The following is a 23,234-nucleotide window of genomic DNA, read 5'->3' as shown; positions in this document are numbered from 1 at the left end:
TATGGTTATCAAAATTCACGGGTGAAATAGAATGAACAATTGAGCACTGACTTTATTTTTTATAATGCGATTATTATGACGCAACATCGCACGTCGGGCAGCTAATGCTGCCAGACATGCGATGTGCCCCGGAGTGAAGAGGTTAATGGATGTAAACATTCAGAATCTGGTTTGAGAGAGCCATGGGTTATTGTGTAACCAAGAAAATCTATAGATTTTGTAGAAATGGCAGATTTAGTCTTGTTGAAGGTAAGGTTGTGGAACCAGGTAGCTTCTTGAAACTTTGCCAAGTTCTCATCATGTTCCAGCTGGGTCTTTCCTGCCATGACTATATTGTCCACGTAAGCATAAGTTCCATGTAGATTATGTTGCTTGATTATGATGTCAATAGCCCTCTGAAAGCAAGCAGAACTGGTAAAGCTTGCCATTCACTTCAAAAGCAGTATATGGCTTGTCCTCTTCCCATATAGGTATTTGATGATAAGCACTTTTCAGGTCCAGTGAGCTATATTACTTGAAAGAGGGTACACATCCAAACAAGTGTATTTATTAACAGTTTGTCCATAGTCAACAACCAATCTCTTTCGGTGGCATTCATTCAACACAACAAGGACTTGCACTCTCCATGGAGATGTAATCTCCTCAATAACACACTCATGTAGCATCTTGTTAATTTCAAACCTCATGACCTTCTTATTATCATCCCCAAACCTCCAAGATTTTATTGCAGTGGGTTTGCAATGAGGAGCAAGACTTGAAAAGAGACGAGGTGTATCCACCAAAGCAGACAGTACACTGCACATGGCAGGGTTGGAGATCTTTAGATCTTTCTTGGAGCCAAAGTCCACAGTAACACTAGAGTGCTGGCTCATGAAGTCTTGACCAAGAATGACATCACAACACAAATCTGGCAGTAGAGAAGGCCTCGTATTGTACTAGCACTCACCTTTCAAATTGATGTCAACTGTGCAGCATCCCTTTTCCAGAGATGTGAGTGACAAAGAGGCCGTAGATACACTTCCAGTCACTAGGATAACCTTCAACCTGTGCTTCTTGGCATTGCTATGTGAGATGAAAGATTCAAAGCTCCCTGTGCCGATAAAAGCAGTTGCTTCATTTTTACCAACAAACATGCACAGTTGTTTGCTGTAGTAATCCCGGGGAAGAAACAGAGATAACTGCCAGTGTAGAAGTGAAATCAAAAGTAGAAAATGTATACCAGCACACTTCAGCAAAGTGTCCCTGCTTATTGCACTTATGACAAGTGACGTTTCTTGCAAGACACTCCATGATTATGACGGAGACCACCACAGAAATAGCATCGGGACTTTGAATTGGCAGTAGCACAGGTCCTTTCAGCAGAATAGCCAGTTTCAGATGTTACAGCAGCACAGGTCCCATCATTGGTGCAAACAGGCTTGGGTGTCGTAGCAGCACTTACACCAGAAACAGTAAAACAAGAATAAGACTCCAAGGTCTTCTGAGCAACATTGAGTGCCCTGGCTTGATCAACAGCTATACTTAGGTCCAAAGTGTTGTTTTCAAGCAGTCATTGCCTGATTGTATGAGAGAGTAATCCAATGATGAAAGAATCCCATATGTAGTCATCCAGATTCTGTGAAGCAGTAACAGCCTTAAAAGTTACAATTCTTACTGAGCAACTGAAGCTCTTGTAGATACTCATTGTCTCCCCTTCATGCTGTCTACAAGTAGCCAATAAGTGTCTAGCAAACACTTCATTTTTGGGCTTGACATAGAAGTCTTTGAGAAGATCTATAGCTGATTCATAGGTAGTACACTGCAATGTGACCATATACACTTGGAAAGGCAAAATTTATCAATGTATCCAGTTTGTTAGAATTGAGGTTTGTGATGGATTCTAGGAATGCAGAGAAAGTACAATTCCAGTGATCCATTCTTGTGCAGCAGTAGGCAAGTTGGAAGATACGTCCAGAAGTTCGGACCTCAGGAACTTCTCCATCTTCAGATGCAGCCTGATTTGGTCAAATAAATTGTGGTAGTCTTGAAAAACACTCAGAACCTTTCTTTAGGCTTTATTTAACCGAATTACATCAACACAGGAGGTGCCAAGATAGGGAGGGAAGAGGGTGGAGGGTAGTGGAGTATGTTGGGGATGAAATGGCTAGGAGTGTTTTTTTTTGTTTTTTCTACCTCCCTTATAAGGGAAAAAGCCTTTGGTATATGTATGTACATTAACTAGCCTAGATAGAGTGAGAAATGAGGAGGTGAGGAAGAGAACAGGGGTGGAAAGGGAGTTGGGAGATTGAGTGGATGAAAGAGTATTAGGATGGTTTGGACACATGGAAAGAATGAGTGAAGAAAGACTAGTAAAATATGTGGAGGGAGTGAACATGAGGGGACGTCCTAGGATGAGATGGATGGATGGGGTGAAGGGGGCTTTGGGGAAAAGGGGAATGTCTGTTGAGGAAGGATGGGAGAGGACAGAAGACAGGGGTGAATGGAGAATGGTTGCATATGGATGATGTTGTGATGCATGAGGTGGAATGGGTGGGGGGATGGGGGGGTGAGGTAGTATGTGTGAGCAAAATTTGATGCAGCCCGAAGGGATTTCTGCCCGTCTTCTCCTTTTATGCATGGGGGGATGGAGAGGGTCAGGGTCGCCGATTAATGAAGCGGCCTTGCTGTGGATGTGCTGTGCCTTGCGACACTGCCTCGGACCCAGGGCAGTGGATGGGGTGCAGGGATGACCTGTCATCCAGGAGGTGCTAAGATGGGAGGAAGGGTGGAGGGGAGTGGCGTGTATTTAGGGATGGAATGGGTGGGAATGATTTTATGCCTTTTTCTTTTTGGCTACCTCCCTTGTAAGGGGGGAAAAGCTTTGGTATATGTATGTATGTACATCAGCACAGTCTGAAAACAAAACAAAAAGGCAGTGTAAGAAATTATACCCATTTCAACTAGGTTAACAAGTATAATTGGTTTAATAAAGCCCAGATCACTACACCGTAAATAGTAATTATATAAGTGGAGTGGGACTCAGGATTTACATGTATTTTTCTCCTTCAAAGAGTCAAGGCTATGACAACCATCTCCATTATAAGGTGATAAGGCCATTGGTTAATTTAATCACCAAAACACAAACTTTTTGCAGGGTTTGGGTTTGGCATATGCAACACATGGTGGGACAACAGCTGGAGCCCCAACAGCAGGAAGTGGTGGTAGTAGTGGGAGTGGAGGTGGAGCAGGTGGAGGTGGGGGGCAGTATGTAACTGTGTTGCCTCAACAACCCCAAACACCAACATCACATGCCCCTCCTCCTCCACAGCTTTTCACTACCTTCTTTCGACCGCCCATGCAAGTAAGTATTTATTCCTGTTTCAGTGTTCAACAGATAATAATTTAGTGTAGGGCAGGAATTATTAATATAACAAACATAGATTCATATTAATGCATAGGCTGATTCATATTAATGCATAGGCTGAGCCTAAGTTTGTGAAAATTTGCATTAATTCCTATCATGCACCCTTGCCATCTCAGCATTCTTTGGTCAACCCTGTCTGAAAGCTTTCTTCTACCCCACTCTTCACCTCATCTCCAAATTTCTCACTCTATCTATCCTTGTAATTTGCTTAGATGTTGATGAAGGTGAGTTTAAAGGGTGAGAGGCTGGAGGAAGTGAAGAATTTTAAGTGTTTGGAGTAATATATGGCAGGGAATTGGCTTGAAGGAGAGTCATCATGTATGGAGAACACTGTAATTGTCTGGAGGGAATGAATGGTGGATGAGAGGGATTGACTCCATATGCTGAAGCAGTTCTGGCTGTCAGGCCTTCCTCTGGAGTTACTGTGTCTTGCTACATTGCTTATGGCCTGGAGAATGGGTGTGGGGGCAGGGACAAACCTTTGTCTATGAAGTACTAAGATAGGGGGGGACAGTAAATGGGTTTTTGGGTGTGGGAATGTCAGTGAACTGTTGTAATTAGTATTTTGTTTGATAGCTAAATGTATTCTATGAGATGGTGCAAGTTTTTCTTGATTCTGTAGGCAAGTTGGAGAATATAGTGTAAACCTAACTTCTTACTCATATAAGAATTAAATACTATTATGACAAAACTTTTTCTTTTGTAACTTTAACTAATTATTGAAGTTACTGCCCTAAAATTTTTAATATTTGGGTTGCGTAGGTAATGGGCGGTTCCACAAGTACACCACCACCTCAGCCGCCCATGCTGCCGTATGCTGCAACACCTAACAATGCACCTAGTGCCACTACAGCACCACAATCTGCAGCTGCAAGTGCACCACCACCTGGTGCTGTCACGCCGCACCCACCTGTCTTTGCTAAACCTTATCTTGGCCCAGCCCTCCACACCATAGTCCAGGGCCACATGGAACATGCAGCTGCAGCAGCAGCAGCAGCAGCTGCAGCCAAGGATGAAACCAAGCGTTTAGCCAGTGCAGCTGCAGCAGCTGCAGCTGTACAAGGGGCATCAGCAGTCACTGCAGCTGTATCAGCAACTGCAGCTCCCCATCAGCTCTTTGCACGACCTTATGCCATTATGCAAGGTAAGAGATCTAGAGATGATTTTCAGTTATGATCAGGTGCAGTGCTGCCCAAGCTCACTGGAGTATCTCTAGCACTTCTTGAGCATAGTTACAAAGGATTACAAAGGAGGAGCATGCTGACAGGAGGCCTTTTGGTCCATAACTAGGGAGGTAGCCAAAAAACAAAGGCATAAAAACCACTCCCATCCATTCCATCCCCAACATACTCCACTCCCCTTCACCCTCTTCCCTGCAGGAAAGGAGAAGATTGGGAGAAATCCCTTCGGGCTGTGTCAATTTATTTCTCACACGTACATTTTCACTCCCAATTCCTCATCCACTCCCCCTCATGTATCACAGCATCATCCATACACAACCATTCTCCATTCACCCCTATCTTCTGTCGTCTCTCATCCTTCCTCTACAGACATTCCCCTCTTTTCCAATGGTCCTTTTACCCCATCCATTCATCTCATCCTATGTCACTCCCTGATGTTCACTCCTTCCACACCTCTTTTACTAGTCTATCTTCACTCATTCTTTCCATGTGTCCAAATCATCCCAATACTCTTTCATCAACCCTATCTCCCCACTATCTTTCTACCCCCATTCTCCTCCTCACCTCATTTCTCACTCTGTCCAGCCTATTAACCCCTATCATTCTTCTCAGGCACCTCATCTCAAACACATTCAAACTCCTCTCTTATGTTTCATGTTTATGCCCTGTATAGTGCTGTCAACACAATCACTCCTTTATACAATCTCCTCTTAGCATCCATTCCCAAATGTCTATTTCTCATTACATTTTTTAATTCCTCAAAGCATTTACTCCCTTCTCTCAATCTACACTCTACTGCCACCTCCACTCCTCCCTTTCCTACCACATTTGCACCCAAGTATCTAAAACTGTCCACTTCCTCCAGTCTCTCTCTCCTTTAATACTCACTTCCAGTCTGCTGCCACTTTCTTCCCTTGTACATCTCATCACCTTACTTTTACCCACATTTATCTTCAAATTCCTTCCTTTGCACACCTTCCTAAACTCTGTCACTAACTTCCTCAATCCCTCCTCTGATCCCGCTATAAGTGCAGTGTCATCAGTAAACAACAACTGGCTTATCTCCCACTTTTCTCCATTTTCTTTAACCATCTCCAATCCCTGACCCACTACACTTGCATTTACCTCTTGCACCACCCCATGTATAAATTGAACAGCCAGGGTGACATAACACATCCCTGACAAAGTCCCACCTTTACTTCAAACCACTGTTAGTATGTATCATCGCATGTATGAGCCAGGTTGCCGGCTCGTGTGTCGACCATGATGGACAGTCGTTCGTTAGCTAGTGAGTTGAATAGACATAGCAGACATTTACACTTGTAGCAGAGCGTAGTTGTATGTGGCTTCACTGATGGCGTGTTTGACAAAGTGGCCACCTAAACTTGAGAGTGAAGAGGTTTACGAAAATTGGAAGAAAGATATAAGTGTTTGGTGTGAATTAACAGAGTTGCTGAAAAATAAACAAGTGCTTGTGATTCACTTATCATTGTTGGGGAAAGCACGCGAGGCCTCATCTGAAATTCCCACTACTGATTTAAAGAAAGACAATGGTGTGGAGGTGTTCTTAAGAAACTTAATGAATTGTTCCTGGCAGATGCAGGACGGCAGCAATTTGGTGCTTTTTACAAACTCTATAACCTTCAGAGAACCTGTGATATAAACATTCGAGATTTCGTGTCTAAATTTGAGCATGTATATTTTAAATTTACGGAACAAGGAATGACACTACCAGGTCCAGTGAAAGCATTCATGTTATTATCTTCATGTGACTTAAATGATAATGAGCGTCAATTGGGTATGTCTGCAGTTACAGAAGGATTTAAGGGAAGCATTCAACATCAAGATGATAAAAACATCAGCGGAAAGTCCCTGGAGTAATGGAGTATGCGAAAGACAGAACGCAGTGATTGGAGACAGTGCGTAAAATCATGACTGATGGTGAATGCGGCTCAGAGGTTGTTTTGGCTTGGGCAGTATCGGCAAGAAATGCTCTTTCTAACCACACTGGTTTCTCCCCCATTTAGCTAGTTTTTGGATTCAACCCTGGTCTACCCAATGTTTATGATAATGACATTCCAGCATTGGAACCTACTTCAGTGTCAAACATTGTGAGAACTAACTTGAATACCCTACATTTAGCATACATACATACATTCACATACCAAAGACTTTTTCCCCCTTACATGGGGGGTAGCCAAAAAGAAAAAGGCATAGAAATCACTCCCATCCATTTCATTTCCCATATATTCCACTCCCCTCCACCCTCCTCCCTCCCTCCCATCTTGGCACCTCCTGGAAGATAGGTCATCCCTGCACCCTGTCCACTGCCCTGGGTCAGAGGCAGTGTCGCAAGACACAGCACATCCACAGCAAGGCTGCTTCATAAATTTGGTGACCCCCCATCTCCGTCCCCTCATGCAGAAAAGGAGAAGATGGGGAGAAATCCCTTTGGGCTGCGTCAAATTTTTTTCACACATGCTTCCTCACCCCCCATCCCCCACCCACTCCCCCTCATGCATCACAGCCTCATCCATACACAACCCTTCTCCATCCACCCCTATCTTCTGTCCTCCCCTGTCCTTCCTCCACAGACATTCCTCTCTTTTGTAATGCCCCTTTCACCCCATCCATCCATCTCATCCTAGGACACCCCCTCATATTCACTCCTTCCACCTCCGCCTTCCACACTTCTTTTAGTGTCCAAAGCATCCTAATACTCATTCATCAACCCTATCTCCCAACTCCCTTTCCACCCCTGTTCTCCTCCTCACCTCCTCATTTCTCACTCCATCTAGCCTAGTAACCCCTATCATACTTCTCAGACATTTCATCTCAAACACATTCAAACTCCTTCTCTCTTCCTCTCTCATGTTCCATGTTTCTGCCCCGTACATTGATGTTGGCACAATTACTCCTTCATATAACCTCCTCTTAGCATCCATTTCCAGATGTCTATTTCTCATTACACTTTTTAATCCATCAAGACATTTACTCGCTTCTCTCAATCTACATTCTACCTCCACCCCAACTCCTCCCTTTCCTGTCACATTCACACCCAAGTATCTAAAACTATCCACTTCCTCCAGTTTCTCACCCTTAATGCTCACTTCCAGCCTACTGTCACTCTCTCCCCTTGTACATCTCATCACCTTACTTTTGCCCACATTTATCTTCAGCTTCCTTCATTCACACACCTTCTCAAACTCTGTCACTAACTTCCTCAATCCCTGCTCTGATCCTGCTACAAGCGCAGTGTCATCAGCAAACAACAGCTGGCTCACCTCCCACTTTTCTCCATTTTCTTTAATCATCTCCAACCCCTGATCCACTACCCTTGCATTCACCTCTCGCACCACCCCATCCATGTAAAGATTGAACAGCTAGGGCGACATAACACATCCCTGACGAATTCCCACCTTTACCTCAAACCATTCACTCTCTCCATTTCTAATCCTAACGCAAGCTCTACTACTCTCATAAAAACTCTTGACTGCTCTTAACAGCTTTCCTCCTATCCCATATATCTGCAGTACCTCCCACAGTGCCTTCCTGTCTACCCTGTCATAAGCCTTTTCCAGATCCATAAAAGCCAAAAAAACATCCTTACCTTTTCCTATAGCTTTCTCACATATCTGCCTTACCACAAAAATCTGATCTACACATCCCCTACCTGTCCTAAAACCACTGTTCCTCACCAATTACTCCCTCTGTTCCTCTCCTCATCCTCTCAATCATGACCCTCCCATAAGCCTTCCCAACTACACTCAACAAGCTGATCCCTCTGTAACTACTACACTCACACTTGTCCCCCTTTCCTTTGTAAAGCGGAACTATACAGGCACTCCTCCAGTCCTCCGGCACTCTACCCTCTCTTAAACAAACATTAAATAGCCTCACCAGCCAGTCCACCATAACTGTACCTCCTTTCTTCAGACATTCTGCATGGCATCCATCCAACCCAGGTGCCTTACCTGCTCTCATCATCTTAATGGCTTTCACTTCATCCTTCTCTATTTCTCCTCCATTTTCCTCACTCATCACTCTCATTTTCTTAGCGCTTCCCACTGCAAATACCTTTCCCTCCCTTTCCTTCTTCACATTTAGCAACTCCCTAAAATACTCTGTGCACCTTCCTCTCACTGCCTTCTCTTCCATTATCATCTCTCCATCTGCACCTTTTACCTTTTCTTCTCTACTTGATTCACCTCCTCTTCCTCTTTTAATTTCCTTCCAAAACATCTTTTTATTACTTTCAAAATTTTCTGTCATACTCTTTCCCTATTTCACATCTGCTCTCCTCTTTGCTTCCTTTATCTTATGCTTAACTTCCTTTCTTTTTACTTTGTACCTCTCATACGATTCCCTCGTCCTAATTTGTAACCAATCTATGAATGCCTGCTTCTTCTCTTTTACACCCTTCACTACCCTTCCTTCTATTTCCTCCCGCCCTCCTTGTTCCACACACCATCTTTGCACACCTTATGACTCCCTCCTTGAACCATCCCCATTCCTCCTCCACTCCTAGTTCTACTCTATCTTTTACTCTCTCCCACTCCTCTCTAAACTTCTTATACTCATTCTCCTTTTTTTCCTCATTTAAGCAGTTCACTCTAAGTACCTCCCTACCTTCTGCCCTTTTCCTCTTTCTCCACCTATTCTCCACTCTCAATTTACCTTCCACCAGAAAATGATCTAATATTCCTCCACTCTCTCCCCTTAGAACATGTACATCCTTAACTCTTCCTACCCTACTCCTGGTTACCACTATATAGTCCATTAACGCTCTATCTGCCACCCTTCCATCCACCACCCTCTCCCATGTGTACTTATGCTTGACTTTCTTCTTAAACACTGTATTTGCTATCATCAACTCTCTTTCAAGACACATCTCCACCATCAATTCTCCACTACAATTTTTACCTGGAACTCCATACTTCCCAATCACTCCATCAATTGGTTCATTTCCTACCCTAACATTTAGGTCTCCCAATACAACTACATTGACATTTCTACCTAATCCCTCTATGCACTCATATCTACCCAAAAAGCCTCCCTTTCCTCTACGCTCTTTTCACTACCAGGCCCATACGCACTTACAAAAACCCACATCTCCTTTCCCAGCTTCACCTTCATCCAGATCAACCTTGATGACACCTTCCACTCCACTACCCGTTTACTTATCTCTTCACTTACTAGTATAGCCACCCCTTCTCTCCCTCGTCCCCTCTTCACTCCTGAGTACCTCCCAGCTACACTCCCAAACTCACAGTTGCCCTTTCCTTTCATTTTAGTTTCACTCAAAGCCAGTACATCCATCTTTCTTCTCACAAACATACTACCTATCTCTTCCCTTTTACTCTTATCTGTACCACATCCATGCACATTAAAAGACCCATACCTTAGGGTACTGGTTGGAAAGCTCCCAGACCCTCTTATGCATTTTCTTTCTTTTTTAGGAATATCCCCTTTTGGGGGCTACAGGTAGTAGGACTCCTAATCCTATCCCCCATCCCTTTTTTGTCGCCTTTTACGACTCAAGTGGAAATACTTGGTGGCAGTATTCTTTGGCCCCCACCACAGGGTAGGTAGGTGAAAAAAGGAAATGAATATTCAGAGGAATGGTACAGGACAGTAACAAGGGGTTGGGGGACAGCATAACGGAGGGATTGTCGTAGTATAAAAGTGTCATCATTTCTCTATGTACAGACAAAATGATGCGTGGCTCTGGTCCGTAGGGGCACCTCATATAGACTCTAAAGTATCAACTGCATGCTACTCTGCCACAATAACATGCAGCCAATACCCCAGACAGGAATATATGAAGTCCGAAGCAGGAGAATGTCTAGCCAGGGCTTTACGACACAACATACGTTCAAACGACCAACTTGATGTCTAAAATGGTGATGAAGTCTTCTACAAAAGGAATAACAGCCCTAGGTGGCATGGCCCTGGCACTGTGATAGGCAGAGATGGGAAACAAATTTTAGTGAGGCATGGAGGAGTCTATGTATGTGTTCATGAGTGTAGGCTGGCACATCTTCCGCACCAGAGTCCTACAAGTGAAGGTCCCCATGTTCAATCTGAAGATATGGGAGAGTAATCTGAACCAACACCGAGAGAGTGTCTACAAGATGTAGAATCAGAATCGGAAAGCGGTGGCGAGATGCAAGATGTTGAATTGGAAAATGATGGTGAGTCAGACAATTGTGAAATGAGTGATAATTCAGGTGGTGAGATAGTTGCTCCAAACCAACCTGCAAGACTTTTGGTTGGTCAGCGGATACAAGGTATACATTCCGAAAGTGGCGAGTTGATGGCCAGGCAAGTGGTGAGCCATGCGGGAAAGGCCACTGGTAAATACTGGAACTGTTATAACTTCAAGTGGGACTCAGATGGGAGTATATCGTGGGCAGATCTCAATAAGGACTTCAGTGAATGGGAGATCATCGCCGATGATGTGGAGATGATGGTTATGTTCACTTCGGAAGAGGTTTTGGCTGCCAAGAACAAAGAAATCAAGAATTGGCAGGATCATGGTGTGTATGAGCGAGTGGATGATGTAGGTCAGAAGGCATTGTCTGTCCAGTGGGTTGTGACGGATAAATATAAGGAAGGACAATCAGTGGTTAAGGCTCATTTGGTCGCAAGAGGTTTTGAGGAGGACACATGCAAACTTCGGAAGGATTCTCCTACATGCTCCAAAGAAGCGGTGCGGTTGACTCTGGCACTCGCTGCGACAAACGGCTGGGTATGTCATACTTTAGATGTGAAGGCTGCCTATCTGCAGGGTAATGATATTGAGAGGGTGGTACACTTGTGGCCTCCACAGGAATTTGCTGATGGCAGTTTATGGAAATTGAAGAAAACTGTTTATGGCCTGTGTGATGCTGGTAGACACTGGTATCTGCGAGTAAAGAGTCAGTTGTTGAGCCTTGGATTGGTGGTGTTATCACTGGATCCAACATTATTTTCTTGGAGATATAATGGTGAGGTCGCAGACATTATATGTGTTCACATTGATGATTTCCTTTGGGCAGGGACACAGGATTTTAAGAAGCAAATAATTGACCGTTTGACTTGGATATTCCTGATTGGTAGCTCAGAGTCCAAGGCCTTCAAATATGTAGGTTTGAATGTCATTTCACACCATGATGGCAGCATAACACTAGACCAGTGGCAGTATGCATCGACCTTGACACCCGTGATGATAAGCAGACAGCGAGCCTGCGTAAAGGCGAGTGAATTGTCAGAATCAGAATGATCAGAGTACAGGGCTATCATGGGACAATTGAATTGGATTGCCACACATACCCGGCCTGATGTAGCATCTGATGTGTGTGAACTGAGCATTGCATGTCGCCAGGCTACTGTAGCGGACCTACTACGACTCAACAAGGTGATTAACAGAGTGAAAACAGATAACGTAAGGTTGTTCATGCCTAAGATGGAGAGTTGGGGGCCAAACAGCGGCAAACATCCCTAGCCACTGGCACTATGCAGGTGGCACCTATCCCCAGGAGGGGCTTTGGTTGCCTGGGCGAGTACCACATTCCTTTCACAACATGCACTGTTATATTTTTTCTGCACTGAGGAGTGTTTTTCCAGTGTTCACCCCTCTTCTTCTACTATGAGCCGGAGATGTAGAGAGCAATCCTGGGCCCACCACAACATACACATGCCCCTCATGCTCCAAACCCATCACTTCGAGCAGACAGACAAAGGGCTCTGTTCAGTGCAACATATGCAAAAACTGGGCCCACTTGTACAACATTTGCAGACACAAACGAATACACAAACACTTGGAAATGTTCTACCTGCCCTCCAATAACCTCACTCCCATCTTCCCCCGCCCTTGTCCTTAGTCAATCCTCCCCCTCCTTTGTCCCCAATTACACCTTTCCCTCCCTCTAACCCAGATCCTATACCTTCCCCATCAACACCCTAACCCTAGAAGGCAATATACAACACATACAGAGCACACAACATCAACATATTACAACACAACATTGATGGCATCAACACAAAAATACATGAACTCAAACACTTCCTCAAACAACACAACATACACATTGCCATCATACAAGAATCAAAGCTAAGACACTCACACGAAACATCAACATTCACAACTTCACCACCATTAGATAAGACCGGACCGACAGCAATGGCGGTGGACTCATCACCCTGATCCACCAATCCATCTGTTTTGTGGACACAAGCACCACAACCAAAATCGTCCTCCCTACCACAGATAACACCATAGAAATCCAATCTATTCTAATCCGTACAGGCAACAAATCAACACTGACAATAGTAAATATATATATTCCCCCCAATCATCTCCCACAGTTCCAAACATCTTCAGGCCTCAACTCAATCACCTAGCCACAATCCCATACCATATCATGGGTGATGACTTCAATGCCAAGTCATAGACATGGTGTGTTGACAACCCAGACACAGACAGAGGGCTTGATATGCAGCCTCAACTTGACTCACTGACCATCATGAACAACACACATAATCATACACATATTACACACCAAGCCCTCTACACCCCCTCCTCTCCTGATATCACCTTTTGTTCCCCCTGCCTAACCTCAATAACTTCATGGAGAGTAGTCAGATCCCTTGGATCTGACCACCTTCCAGTCATCATCACCACCAAAACAAGATGCACCCCAGTTGGCCACAGACACACATACACCAATTACAAGAGAGCAAACTGGGAAGCTTTCACTGAAGAGACAGAGCAACATTTTGAGACACTTAACAGTACACCAATCACAAACATAATGCTGTACACACTTTCAATACAATCATACAAGATTCAGACAAAAGATTATCCCTAGAGGGAACAGAAAACCACACAACCCCAATTTCACACCAGAAATCCAAAGCCTCATCAGACAACAAGATTAGCTTAAAACACAATACCCCCACACCTATCCCTCAAAACATAGCAGACCAAATACAAACACTAAATGCAGAGATTACCAATAAAATACATGAACAAAAAACACAAAACTGGCAAAACATTGTCAATATATTTGATCACAAAACAAACACCAGCAAATTGTACAAAACACTCAACAGCATTACACTATCCAACAGTAACATAACACACTCTCATGCAGCAATAACCACAACAGATAATTTACCCTCAAACAGACAACAAGCAAACACATTCATAAATCATTTTACACATACAAGCCATCTCACTTCTCACCCTGACGACGTAAGAAAGACTTTCCCACAGACTCAGACTATACATCCTTCATAGACAGTCAGACAAAACACATAATATATAACCTCAAGCACTCATCTGCCTGTGACCCTGACAACATAAGTAACATCCACCTAAAACACATTGGACCACAAGGTCATGCACTCACAAACATTGCAAACTACAGCTATTCACACAACACTATACCTGACATCTGGAAGCATGGGAAAATAATCACACATAATCTTTGGTACATATTTATCAATTCCCTCCTTGTACAAAGAAAAGTACAAGGAAGGAATTGATGACTATGTACCAAAGAAGAAGCAAAAAGAGATTTATATAAAGTATTGATATAACAAAAGGTGCAGTGAGGCTAAAGACAGAAGAGACAAAGCCTGGATAATATGGAAAATAGAAAAAAAAAAAAAAAAAATCCAAATGGCAAACATACATAAAACTTAGGAATGAATATGTGAATATACACAGAAAAGAAAAAAGAAGCTATGAAAAAGATATTATAGAGAAATGTAAGGATCAACCTAAACTCTTTTACAGATATGTAAATGATAAATTAAAAGACAAACATGAAATTGTAAAACTGCTTGAAGGAGGTAAGGAATATATAGATGACACAGAAATGGCAGAAGTAATAATTAGTAATCATACATTTCAGGTTTGTTTTTACAATTGAGAATGCACAAATTTGGGAAGATGGACAACAAGAAGGACCCCCTAAAATGAAAGAAATAAAAGTAACACAGAAAGAAATAAGAGACCAAATAAAAAACCTAGATGTTAGGAAATTGCAGACTAGACACTGAAAGAGTGTATAGATGAACTGACGGACAAATTATACAAGATAATAGACTTTTCACTCAAAGAAGGAAAAGTACTGCAAGATTGGAAAGATGCAAACCTAGTACCAATATATAAAGGAGGAAACAGAGAAGATCCTACAAACTTCAGACCTGTATCCTTTACAAGCAAAAATATGCAAAAAAAATTATCAGAAACAAATGGATCAAACACTTGGGAGAGAATAAAATATTAAACCCTAAACAATTTGGCTTTGGAAGTGGGAGATTGTGTACCACAAACTTAATATGCTTTTACTCGAGATTAATTGAGATAATACAAGAAAGAGATGGCTGGGCAGATTGTGCCTTCTTGGGTTTGCCGAAGCTTTTGACAAAGTACCACATAAAAAGTTAATAAGAAAAATTGAAATAATAGGAGGAATACAAGGTAAGCTACTGGAATGGATGAAGGATTTCTTAAATGGGAAAAAAATGAGAGTGGTACAACCACTCCTCGTTTAACGACGCCAATTGGGACCAGCGCGCCGTCGTTAACCGAATTGGTCGTTAAGTGAAAGTGTATACATATACGTACATGTACTGTATGTACAATGTCCAGCAATACATGTATCTTTATTTTCGTGTATTTTCCCTCTTTTATACAGTACATTAAAGCTTTATTTACTGTTTATTTACGGTGGTTAGGTTCCTAAAATTACCGTATATGACCAAATCCGCGTATGCTGACATTTCATATTGAGTACCGGGGTATTTTTTTAGTTTCGACAATGGGAGCAATATAGCAATAGAAATTTAATTATTAATCTTGTAAATTAAAATGTATCAACGTAATATGCAATTTTGTGGGCGGAAATGAAAGTAAAAAATACCATGCTACAAGAAAATATGCTAATGAACGAAGTCGTCTGCCAACGTCTCTCACGACGACGACAACGAGGATGAGCCGGATGACATTTAATTTGCAGGTAATGATTTATCAAACACAGGTTAGGTTAGTTTAGTTTAGGTTAGATGAATTTATCATCCTTTCATTTCTTCGACATCGGCATCTATCATAACAAACATGGTGTACCATTCGTCCGACATGACTTCGTTACTTACGAAATTTGTTTTAGCACCTTTTTTTTCCGCTCACAAAATTGCATATTACGTTGATACATTATAATTTACAAAATTAATAATTAATTTTCTATTGCTATATTGCGCCCTTGGTCGAAACTAAAAATTTACCACTACCGGTATATACTGTACCCCAGGTAGTTTTTTCAGCTTGCAGGATGGTAATGTAGACCTAAGCTTCAGAACACTTTACCTCACAGGTAATATCCACCGTACAAGTTCATTTATAACATCATACAAATTTGCCTCAGCCAACTTAATTATCGTACATGACGTCGTAACTTCGGGAGATTTACGTTAAACGAATGTCATAAAGCCCGTCGTTACTCCGAGTTGTCGTTAACCGAGTAGGTCGTTAAACGAGGAGTACCTGTACTTAGAGACGAAAATTCGAACTGGGAAGATGTGAAAAGTGGCATCCCAAAAGGCTCTGTATTGGCTCCTTTAATGTTTGCCATATATATAAATGATATGGATGAGGTAGTGAAGTGTTACATGAACTTCTTTGCTGACTATGCCAAATTACTCAAGAGAGTAAGCACAGAAGATTGCAGATCACTATAAGAAGACCTGGACAAAATATGGGAATGGAGTCAGAGGTGTGAAATGAACTTTAACATTAAGAAATGTAGTATAATAGAATTTGGAAAAAACAAAAATAGAATATTGGGCCAATAGAAATTTAGTAACAAGGAAGTCAAAAAAGTCAACTCAGAAAGGGACCTGGGAGTGATTACCTCAAGTGACTTGAGACCTGATAAACATGTCAATAAATTAGTTGGAGAGACTTTTAACTTGTTAAGATCAATGAAAGTGGCCTTTGACTACATGGTTGAAGAAATGGTAAAGAAAATAGTAGTTACACTAATAAGACCTAAACTAGAGTATGCTGCAACACTATAAACACCTAGCACAAAAAAGAACACAAGAAAATTAGAAAGAATCCAAAGAGCAGTGACAAAAATGGTACCTACACCATCAAATTTGACATATGAACAAAGATTGGAGAAATTACATCTATCAACACTGGAACAGAGAAGAGAAAGAGGTGATTTGTTAACCATTTACAGAATTATGAAAGGGATGGAAATTCTTGATAGAGATGACTTATTAAAATGGGACAGAAGAGAAACAAGAGAACACAAAAAGAAGCTAAAGAAGGACAGTTACAGAAGAGACCTGAAAAAGAATAGCTTTCCACATAGAGTGATTGATGTCTGGAACAAACTAAATGGAGAAACAGTGAGTGCCAAAACTACACACAATTTTAAGAATAAACTGGATGCGGAGATACGAAAATGGGTCACTACAAGAGATACAGTTGACAAAGGAAAGTGCATTGTGGTGCATGGTATCCAGGAAAAATGTGATATGTATAAATACCAGAGAGAAAGGAGGAGAAGGAAATAGCTAAGTAAATTTTGAAAGAAATACAGGACGAAGGGCAAACTTTTGATAAGGAAATTGACGAGATCCACAGGATAGGCAAATATTCAAAAGATAAACAACATAGACCTCTGAAAATAAAACTAAGAACTCAAATGATAGCTGAGGAGGTATTATTGAAAGTGGTTAAATTGGCAAACAGCGAGAAATTCAAACATATATGGATAAAAAAGGAAATGAGTGATGAGGAAAAAGAGAAAGACAAAGCTCTCAGAATTGAAGCCAATGATAGAAATGAGAAAAGAACAGAGACGAAAAAAACAAGGGTTTTTTTTAGAGTACTGGACTTGAGACTGAAAAAATGGTACATAAAAAAATGGAAACTTAAACAAAAAAAGATAAGAAAATATGAAGCTGAAAGTGGCACACACAAATATGGATGGTATGATATCTGGAATTAATTAACTAAATGACTACCTAGAAATAGAGAAACCTGACATTATGCAAATTGTGGAGACAAAATTGAAAGGACCTCTATCAACAAGTATAGTGGGACAAGGTCTATACAACCACAGGGTGAAAAATAGAACAGACAAGCAGGGAGGAGGTGTCATGCTACTGACCAAAAAGGGTGTAAATGTGACAAAGACTAATGAAGGCAAAGGTAATGTAGAATTAATTATGATTAAAATTGTAAACAAAAAGATGAAATGCAGAAAATTTGTAGCAGTGTACGTACCACCAAAAACGACTTGGTCTGATAGCGATCATTCTAAATTACTGGAAGACACAATGAACATGCTAAATGAGTTACTGAAAGAGGGTGGTAGCATATTAATTATGGGCGATTTTAATGCAAAGGATATAATCTGGGAAGAAATGATAGTAAAAGGGGGAGAAGAACTTTGGAGCAACATTCTACTGGATATGACCATCGAATACACCTTAACACAATGGGTTAAGGAAAATACTAGATATAGAAACAATGAGGAACTGTCAAAATTAAACTAAATATTAACTTCTGAACCATATATCGTGACCAAAATGGAGTATAAAACACCAATTGGAAAGAGTGACCATATACTAATAGAGTTTGAATTGAAAGAACAAAACAATGTAGGTAGGAATGATAAACATAGAGAAGGAAGATTAATGTACAACAAAACGGACTTTGTAAAACCAAGAAAAAATTTCCAAAACACAAACTGGGATAAATTCTTCAAAGAGTAAACAAAGATGGAAGACAAATGGAACATATTCAAAGAAAAGTACAAGGAAGGAACTGATAAATATGTACCAAAGAAGAATCAAATAGAGATTTATATAAAATGTTGGTATAACAAAAGGTGCAGTGAGGTTAAAGACAGAAGAGACAAAGCCTGAAAAAGATGGAAAAGAGACAAAAAAAAAAAAAAATGCAAACATATATAAAACTTAGGAACAAATAAGTGAATATACATAAGAACATAAGAATAAAGGAGACTGCAAAAGACCATAAGGCCTACAGTAGGCAGCTCCGTAAATACATAGGAAAGAAAAAAGAAATTATGAAAAAGATATTATAGACAAATGTTAGGATCAGCCTAAACTCTTTTACAGATATATTAATGACAAATTAAAGGATAAACAAGGAATAGTAAAACTGCGTGAAGGAGATAAAGAATATATAGATGACACAGAAATGGCAGAAGTTATGATCAGACATTTCAGATCTGTTTTTACAATTGAGAGCTCACAAATTTGGGAAGATGGACAACAAGAAAGATCCCCTAAAATGAAAGAAATAAAGGTAACACAGAAAGAAATAAGAGACCAAATAAAAAACCTAGATGTTAGGAAATCGCATGGACCAGATGGAATTGCAAATTGGATACTGAAAGAGTGTGTAGATGAACTGACAGACAAATTATACAAGATAATAGACTTTTCACTCACCGCAAGATTGGAAAGATGCAAACATAGTACCAGTATATAAAGGAGGAAACAAAGAAGATCCTATAAACTTTAGACCCGTATCCCTTACAAGCACAGTAGCAAAAATATGTGAAAAAGTTATCAGAAACAAATAGACCAAACACTTGGGAGAGAATAAAATAGTAACCCCTAAACAATTTGGCTTTAGAAGTGGAAGATCGTGTACCACAAACTTAATATGCTTTTACTCAAGATTAATTGAGATAATACAAGAAAGGGATGGCTGGGCAGCTTGCTCCTTCTTGGACTTGCAGAAGGCATTTGATAAAGTACCACATAAAAAATTAATAGGAAAAATTGAAATAATAGGAATACAAGGTAAGCTTCTAGAATGGATGAAGGATTTCTTAAATGGGAGAAAAATGAGAGTGGTACTTAGAGACAAAAATTTGAACTGCAAAGATGTGAAGAGGGGCATCCCGCAAAGCTCTGTATTGGCTCATTAAAGTTTGCCATATATATAAATGATATGGATGAGGGAGTGAAGTGTTACATGAACTTCTTTGCTGGCATTGCCAAATTACTCAGGAGAGTAAGCATAGAAGAAGATTGCAGATTGCTACAAGAAGACCTGGACAAAATATAGGAATGGAGTCTGAGATGTGAAATGAACTTCAACATTAAGAAATGCAGCATAATAGAATTTGGAAAAAACAAAAATAGAATATCGGGTCAATATAAAATTGGAAACAAGGAAGTCAAAAAAGTCTATTCTGAAAGGGATCTGGGAGTGATCATCTCAAGTGACTTGAGACCTGATAAACATGTCAATAAATTAGTTGGAGAGACTTTTAACTTATTAAGATCAATGAAAGTGGCCTTTGACTACATGGATGAAGAAATGGTAAAGAAAATAGTGGTTACACCAATAAGACCTAAACTAGAGTATGCTGCAACACTATGGGCACCTAGCACAAAAAAGAACATAAGAAAATTAGAAAGAATCCTAAGAGCAGTGACAGAAATGGCACCTACACTATCAAATTTGACATATGAACAAAGATTGGAGAAATTACATCTATGAACACTAGAACAGAGAAGAGAAAGAGGTGATTTGTTGACCATTTACAGAATTATGAAAGGGATGGAAATTCTCGATAGAGATGACTTATTAAAATAGGACAAAAGAGAAACTAGAGGACACGAAAAAGAAGCTAAAGAAGAACAGTTACAGAAGAGACCTGAAAAAGAATAGCTTCCCACATAGTGATTGATGTCTGGAACAAACTAAATGGAGAAACAGTGAGTGCCAAAACTACACACAATTTTAAGAATAAACTGGATGCAGAGAGATACAAAAACGGGTCACTATGAGAATAGCTCTCGTCCCGTAAAATACAATTAGGTAAATGAATACAGGTTTCAGTTTGGAGTTCACTTTGAGGTGTTTTGTTTATAAATACTGAGCTAAAATAGTTGTTTGAAATATCACACACTCCATTTGAATATTCAAGTTGACCATCAGCAGATAGTAGTGGGCCAACTTTTCCTAATAACCTTTTTATCTCTAATGTATCTATAGAATTCTTTGGGATTCTTTTTTAATTTATCAGCGATATTCATTTCATATTGTTATTTTCATTTTTTTCATTGTCTTTTTAAAATCCCTCTGTATTATTACATATCTTTGATAGTCATTAGGTGCACCTGAGCACTTGTATTTCCTATAAACCTGTCTCTTTTTAGCAATACTTTTTTAAGTTTCTTTGTCAAGCCATTTTGGGTGAACATGATTTGGAGGGGTAGGGGGCATCTGTCCTTAAATGGGATGTAAGTATGAATCATCTTAGTAAGCGTATTTTGAAATATTTCCCACATCTGATCTAGAAGTCTTTCACTTAATTTTGCCTCCCAATCTGTAAGCTGAAGTTCCTGACATAGTCCTATGAACTGAGCTTTATTGAAATCAGGTATTTTAGATACATAAGTATCTATTCTAAAATATTTTAGTAGTTTGAATCTAAGTTGTGATCACTACTTGCAATAGTTTCACCAACTTCTACATCAGTTATCTTGCTTTTGTTGCTAGTGATCATAGATCAAGTAAATTTCCATGTATTTAACCAGTTGTATTTTACTGGAAGGGGAGCTAAGCTCGTGGTGTCCCGTCTATGTATCTCTCTATATTTAGTTTGCTCTTAAATTTTTGTATTGTTCTTTCTCCCAATGTGTCCCATACATCCACCACTCTGTGGGGAAAGCTGTTCTTTTTTAGGTCCCCTCTATAATTGTTTTTTTTTTTAAGCTTCTTTCCATGTCCTCTTGTGTTTCTCCTATCCCAATTTAGTAAGTCTTCTCTATCAAGGATTTCCATGCCTTTCATAATTCTGTAGATGGTCAACAAGTCACCTCTTTCTCTTCTCTGTTCCAGAGTCGGCAACTCCAATTTTAACAATCTTTCTTCATATGAGAGTTTTGTTAATTCTGGGGCCATCTTTGTAGCTGCTCTCTGGATTCTCTCAATTTTCCTTATATTCTTCTTTGTACTGGGTGACCATAGTGTTGCTGCATACTCCAATTTAGGCCTTATCAATGTGACTAGTATTTTCTTTACCATTTCTTCATCCAAATAGGTGAAAGCCACTTTTATCTCAGTAAGTTATAGGTTTTGCCAGCAATTTTGTTTATATGTTTGTCAGGGGACATATCTTTTGTGATGATCACTCCCAGGTCTTTTTCAGATCCCTCTTTCTTTACTTCTTTTTCTCCAATTTTATATCTTCCTGATATCCTTTCCTTACTTTTTCCAAACTCCATTATGCTACATTTTTTTATGTTGAATTCCACTTCCCACTTCCAATTCTATTCCCAAACCCTGTTCACTCTCTGTAATGAGTCACAGTCTGTTTCAGTACTCACTTTTTTTTTTACAATTTTGCGTCATCTGCAAAGCTCATATAACATTCCACTCCATCCATGTCATTCACATAAATGGCAAGCATTATTGGAGCCAGCACTGATCCTTGAGTGACCTCTTCCCAAGTAGATGTCTTATCTGTGAGCATCACCCTCATTTTTCTTCCATGCAAAAAGTTCTCCATCCATTTCAGTGGTTTACCTTGTATCCCTGCTATGGTTTTTCAGTTTATCAAAAGCTTTTTGTAGATCTAGGAAAGCGCAATCAACCAATCCGTCCCTTTCTTGTATTATATGTGGGCTCTTTTACATGCTGAACTAAATAATTGTTACTGAGAAAATCTATAAAGCGACTTCCCATATGGGCATGTTCAAGGGTCAACTAATCAATAAGTCCCAATTGCAGAAACTAGATAGTTCTTGAAACAAGTTTGTTGTCTGCTAATGATAATGTTTTTGGCCTATATATTACACTACATTCATTTTTTTGTCCATTTGTTTGGCTTAATTCTACCCACAAACTATCATATGCATCCTGTTTCACTTTCTCTAAAACCCAGGCATGGACATTGCTTTTAATGTACAACAGAGCACCCCCACCTTTCTTGTGGTTTCTATCCTGATGAAAGTGTTTAAACCCCACAATATTAAATTCAACTTCAAACTCTCCACCATTTAACTATGTCTCGGTTATTCCTATCATATTAAGATTTTTGCTTTTGACATATGCCTGGATTTCTTGGAATTTGTTCCCAATACTGTGAGCATTAAAGTACATGTTTTAAAGAAACTTGCGATTATTTGTTTTTGATTCATTTTGAGTTTAACCACTTCCATACGGTGACGCCTACGTAGGCGGCATGAGGAGCAAGTGGGTACGCGATGATGCCGACGTCTGCATCTTGATTATATTTATTGTAGTCATACCTACGTAACCTCCATTCTCTCTAAACTGGCTTCATCATATTTTCTATGGTTATCAAAATTCATGGGTGAAAGGGAACGAACGATTGAGCACTGACTTTATCTTTTATAATGCGATTATTATGACGCAACATCGCACGTCGGGCAGCTAATGCTGCCAGATGTGCGATGTGCCCCGGAGTGAAGAGGTTAAACATGATGCCTTACATTATATTTTTGTTCTTTATTGACATCTTGCTCTATATTTACATTTGGTCCCTCATTGACATTCAGTATCTCATGGACATTTGCCCCATCACAGTCATCCAGTCTCTCATGTACACCTTGCCCCCTCTGTCACCACA

General features: G+C 40.3%; 1 protein-coding gene across 11 annotated transcripts in view; it reads left to right on the top strand.

Moving 5' to 3' along the window:
- Positions 1–23,234, top strand: part of enc (R3H domain containing protein encore) — a 609,003-nt gene that overhangs the window by 578,760 nt on the left and 7,009 nt on the right. For 10 of the 11 annotated variants that reach the window (XM_076175155.1, XM_076175157.1, XM_076175152.1 and 7 more), the window contains 2 exons: positions 3,134–3,340; positions 4,166–4,547. In XM_076175155.1, coding sequence (XP_076031270.1) covers positions 3,134–3,340; positions 4,166–4,547 — 589 coding nt within the window. Of the gene's footprint in view, positions 1–3,133; positions 3,341–4,165; positions 4,548–23,234 lie in introns of those variants that run through there. The other variant, XR_012965819.1, reaches the window with a different exon arrangement.

The sequence above is a fragment of the Oratosquilla oratoria genome, chromosome 37 (assembly GCF_046742065.1).
Source record: "Oratosquilla oratoria isolate Oo_2021 chromosome 37, ASM4674206v1, whole genome shotgun sequence".
Taxonomy (NCBI): Eukaryota; Metazoa; Arthropoda; class Malacostraca; order Stomatopoda; family Squillidae; genus Oratosquilla; species Oratosquilla oratoria.
Note: the sequence above shows the minus strand (reverse complement) of the source record. Positions and strands in the feature narration are given on the sequence as shown.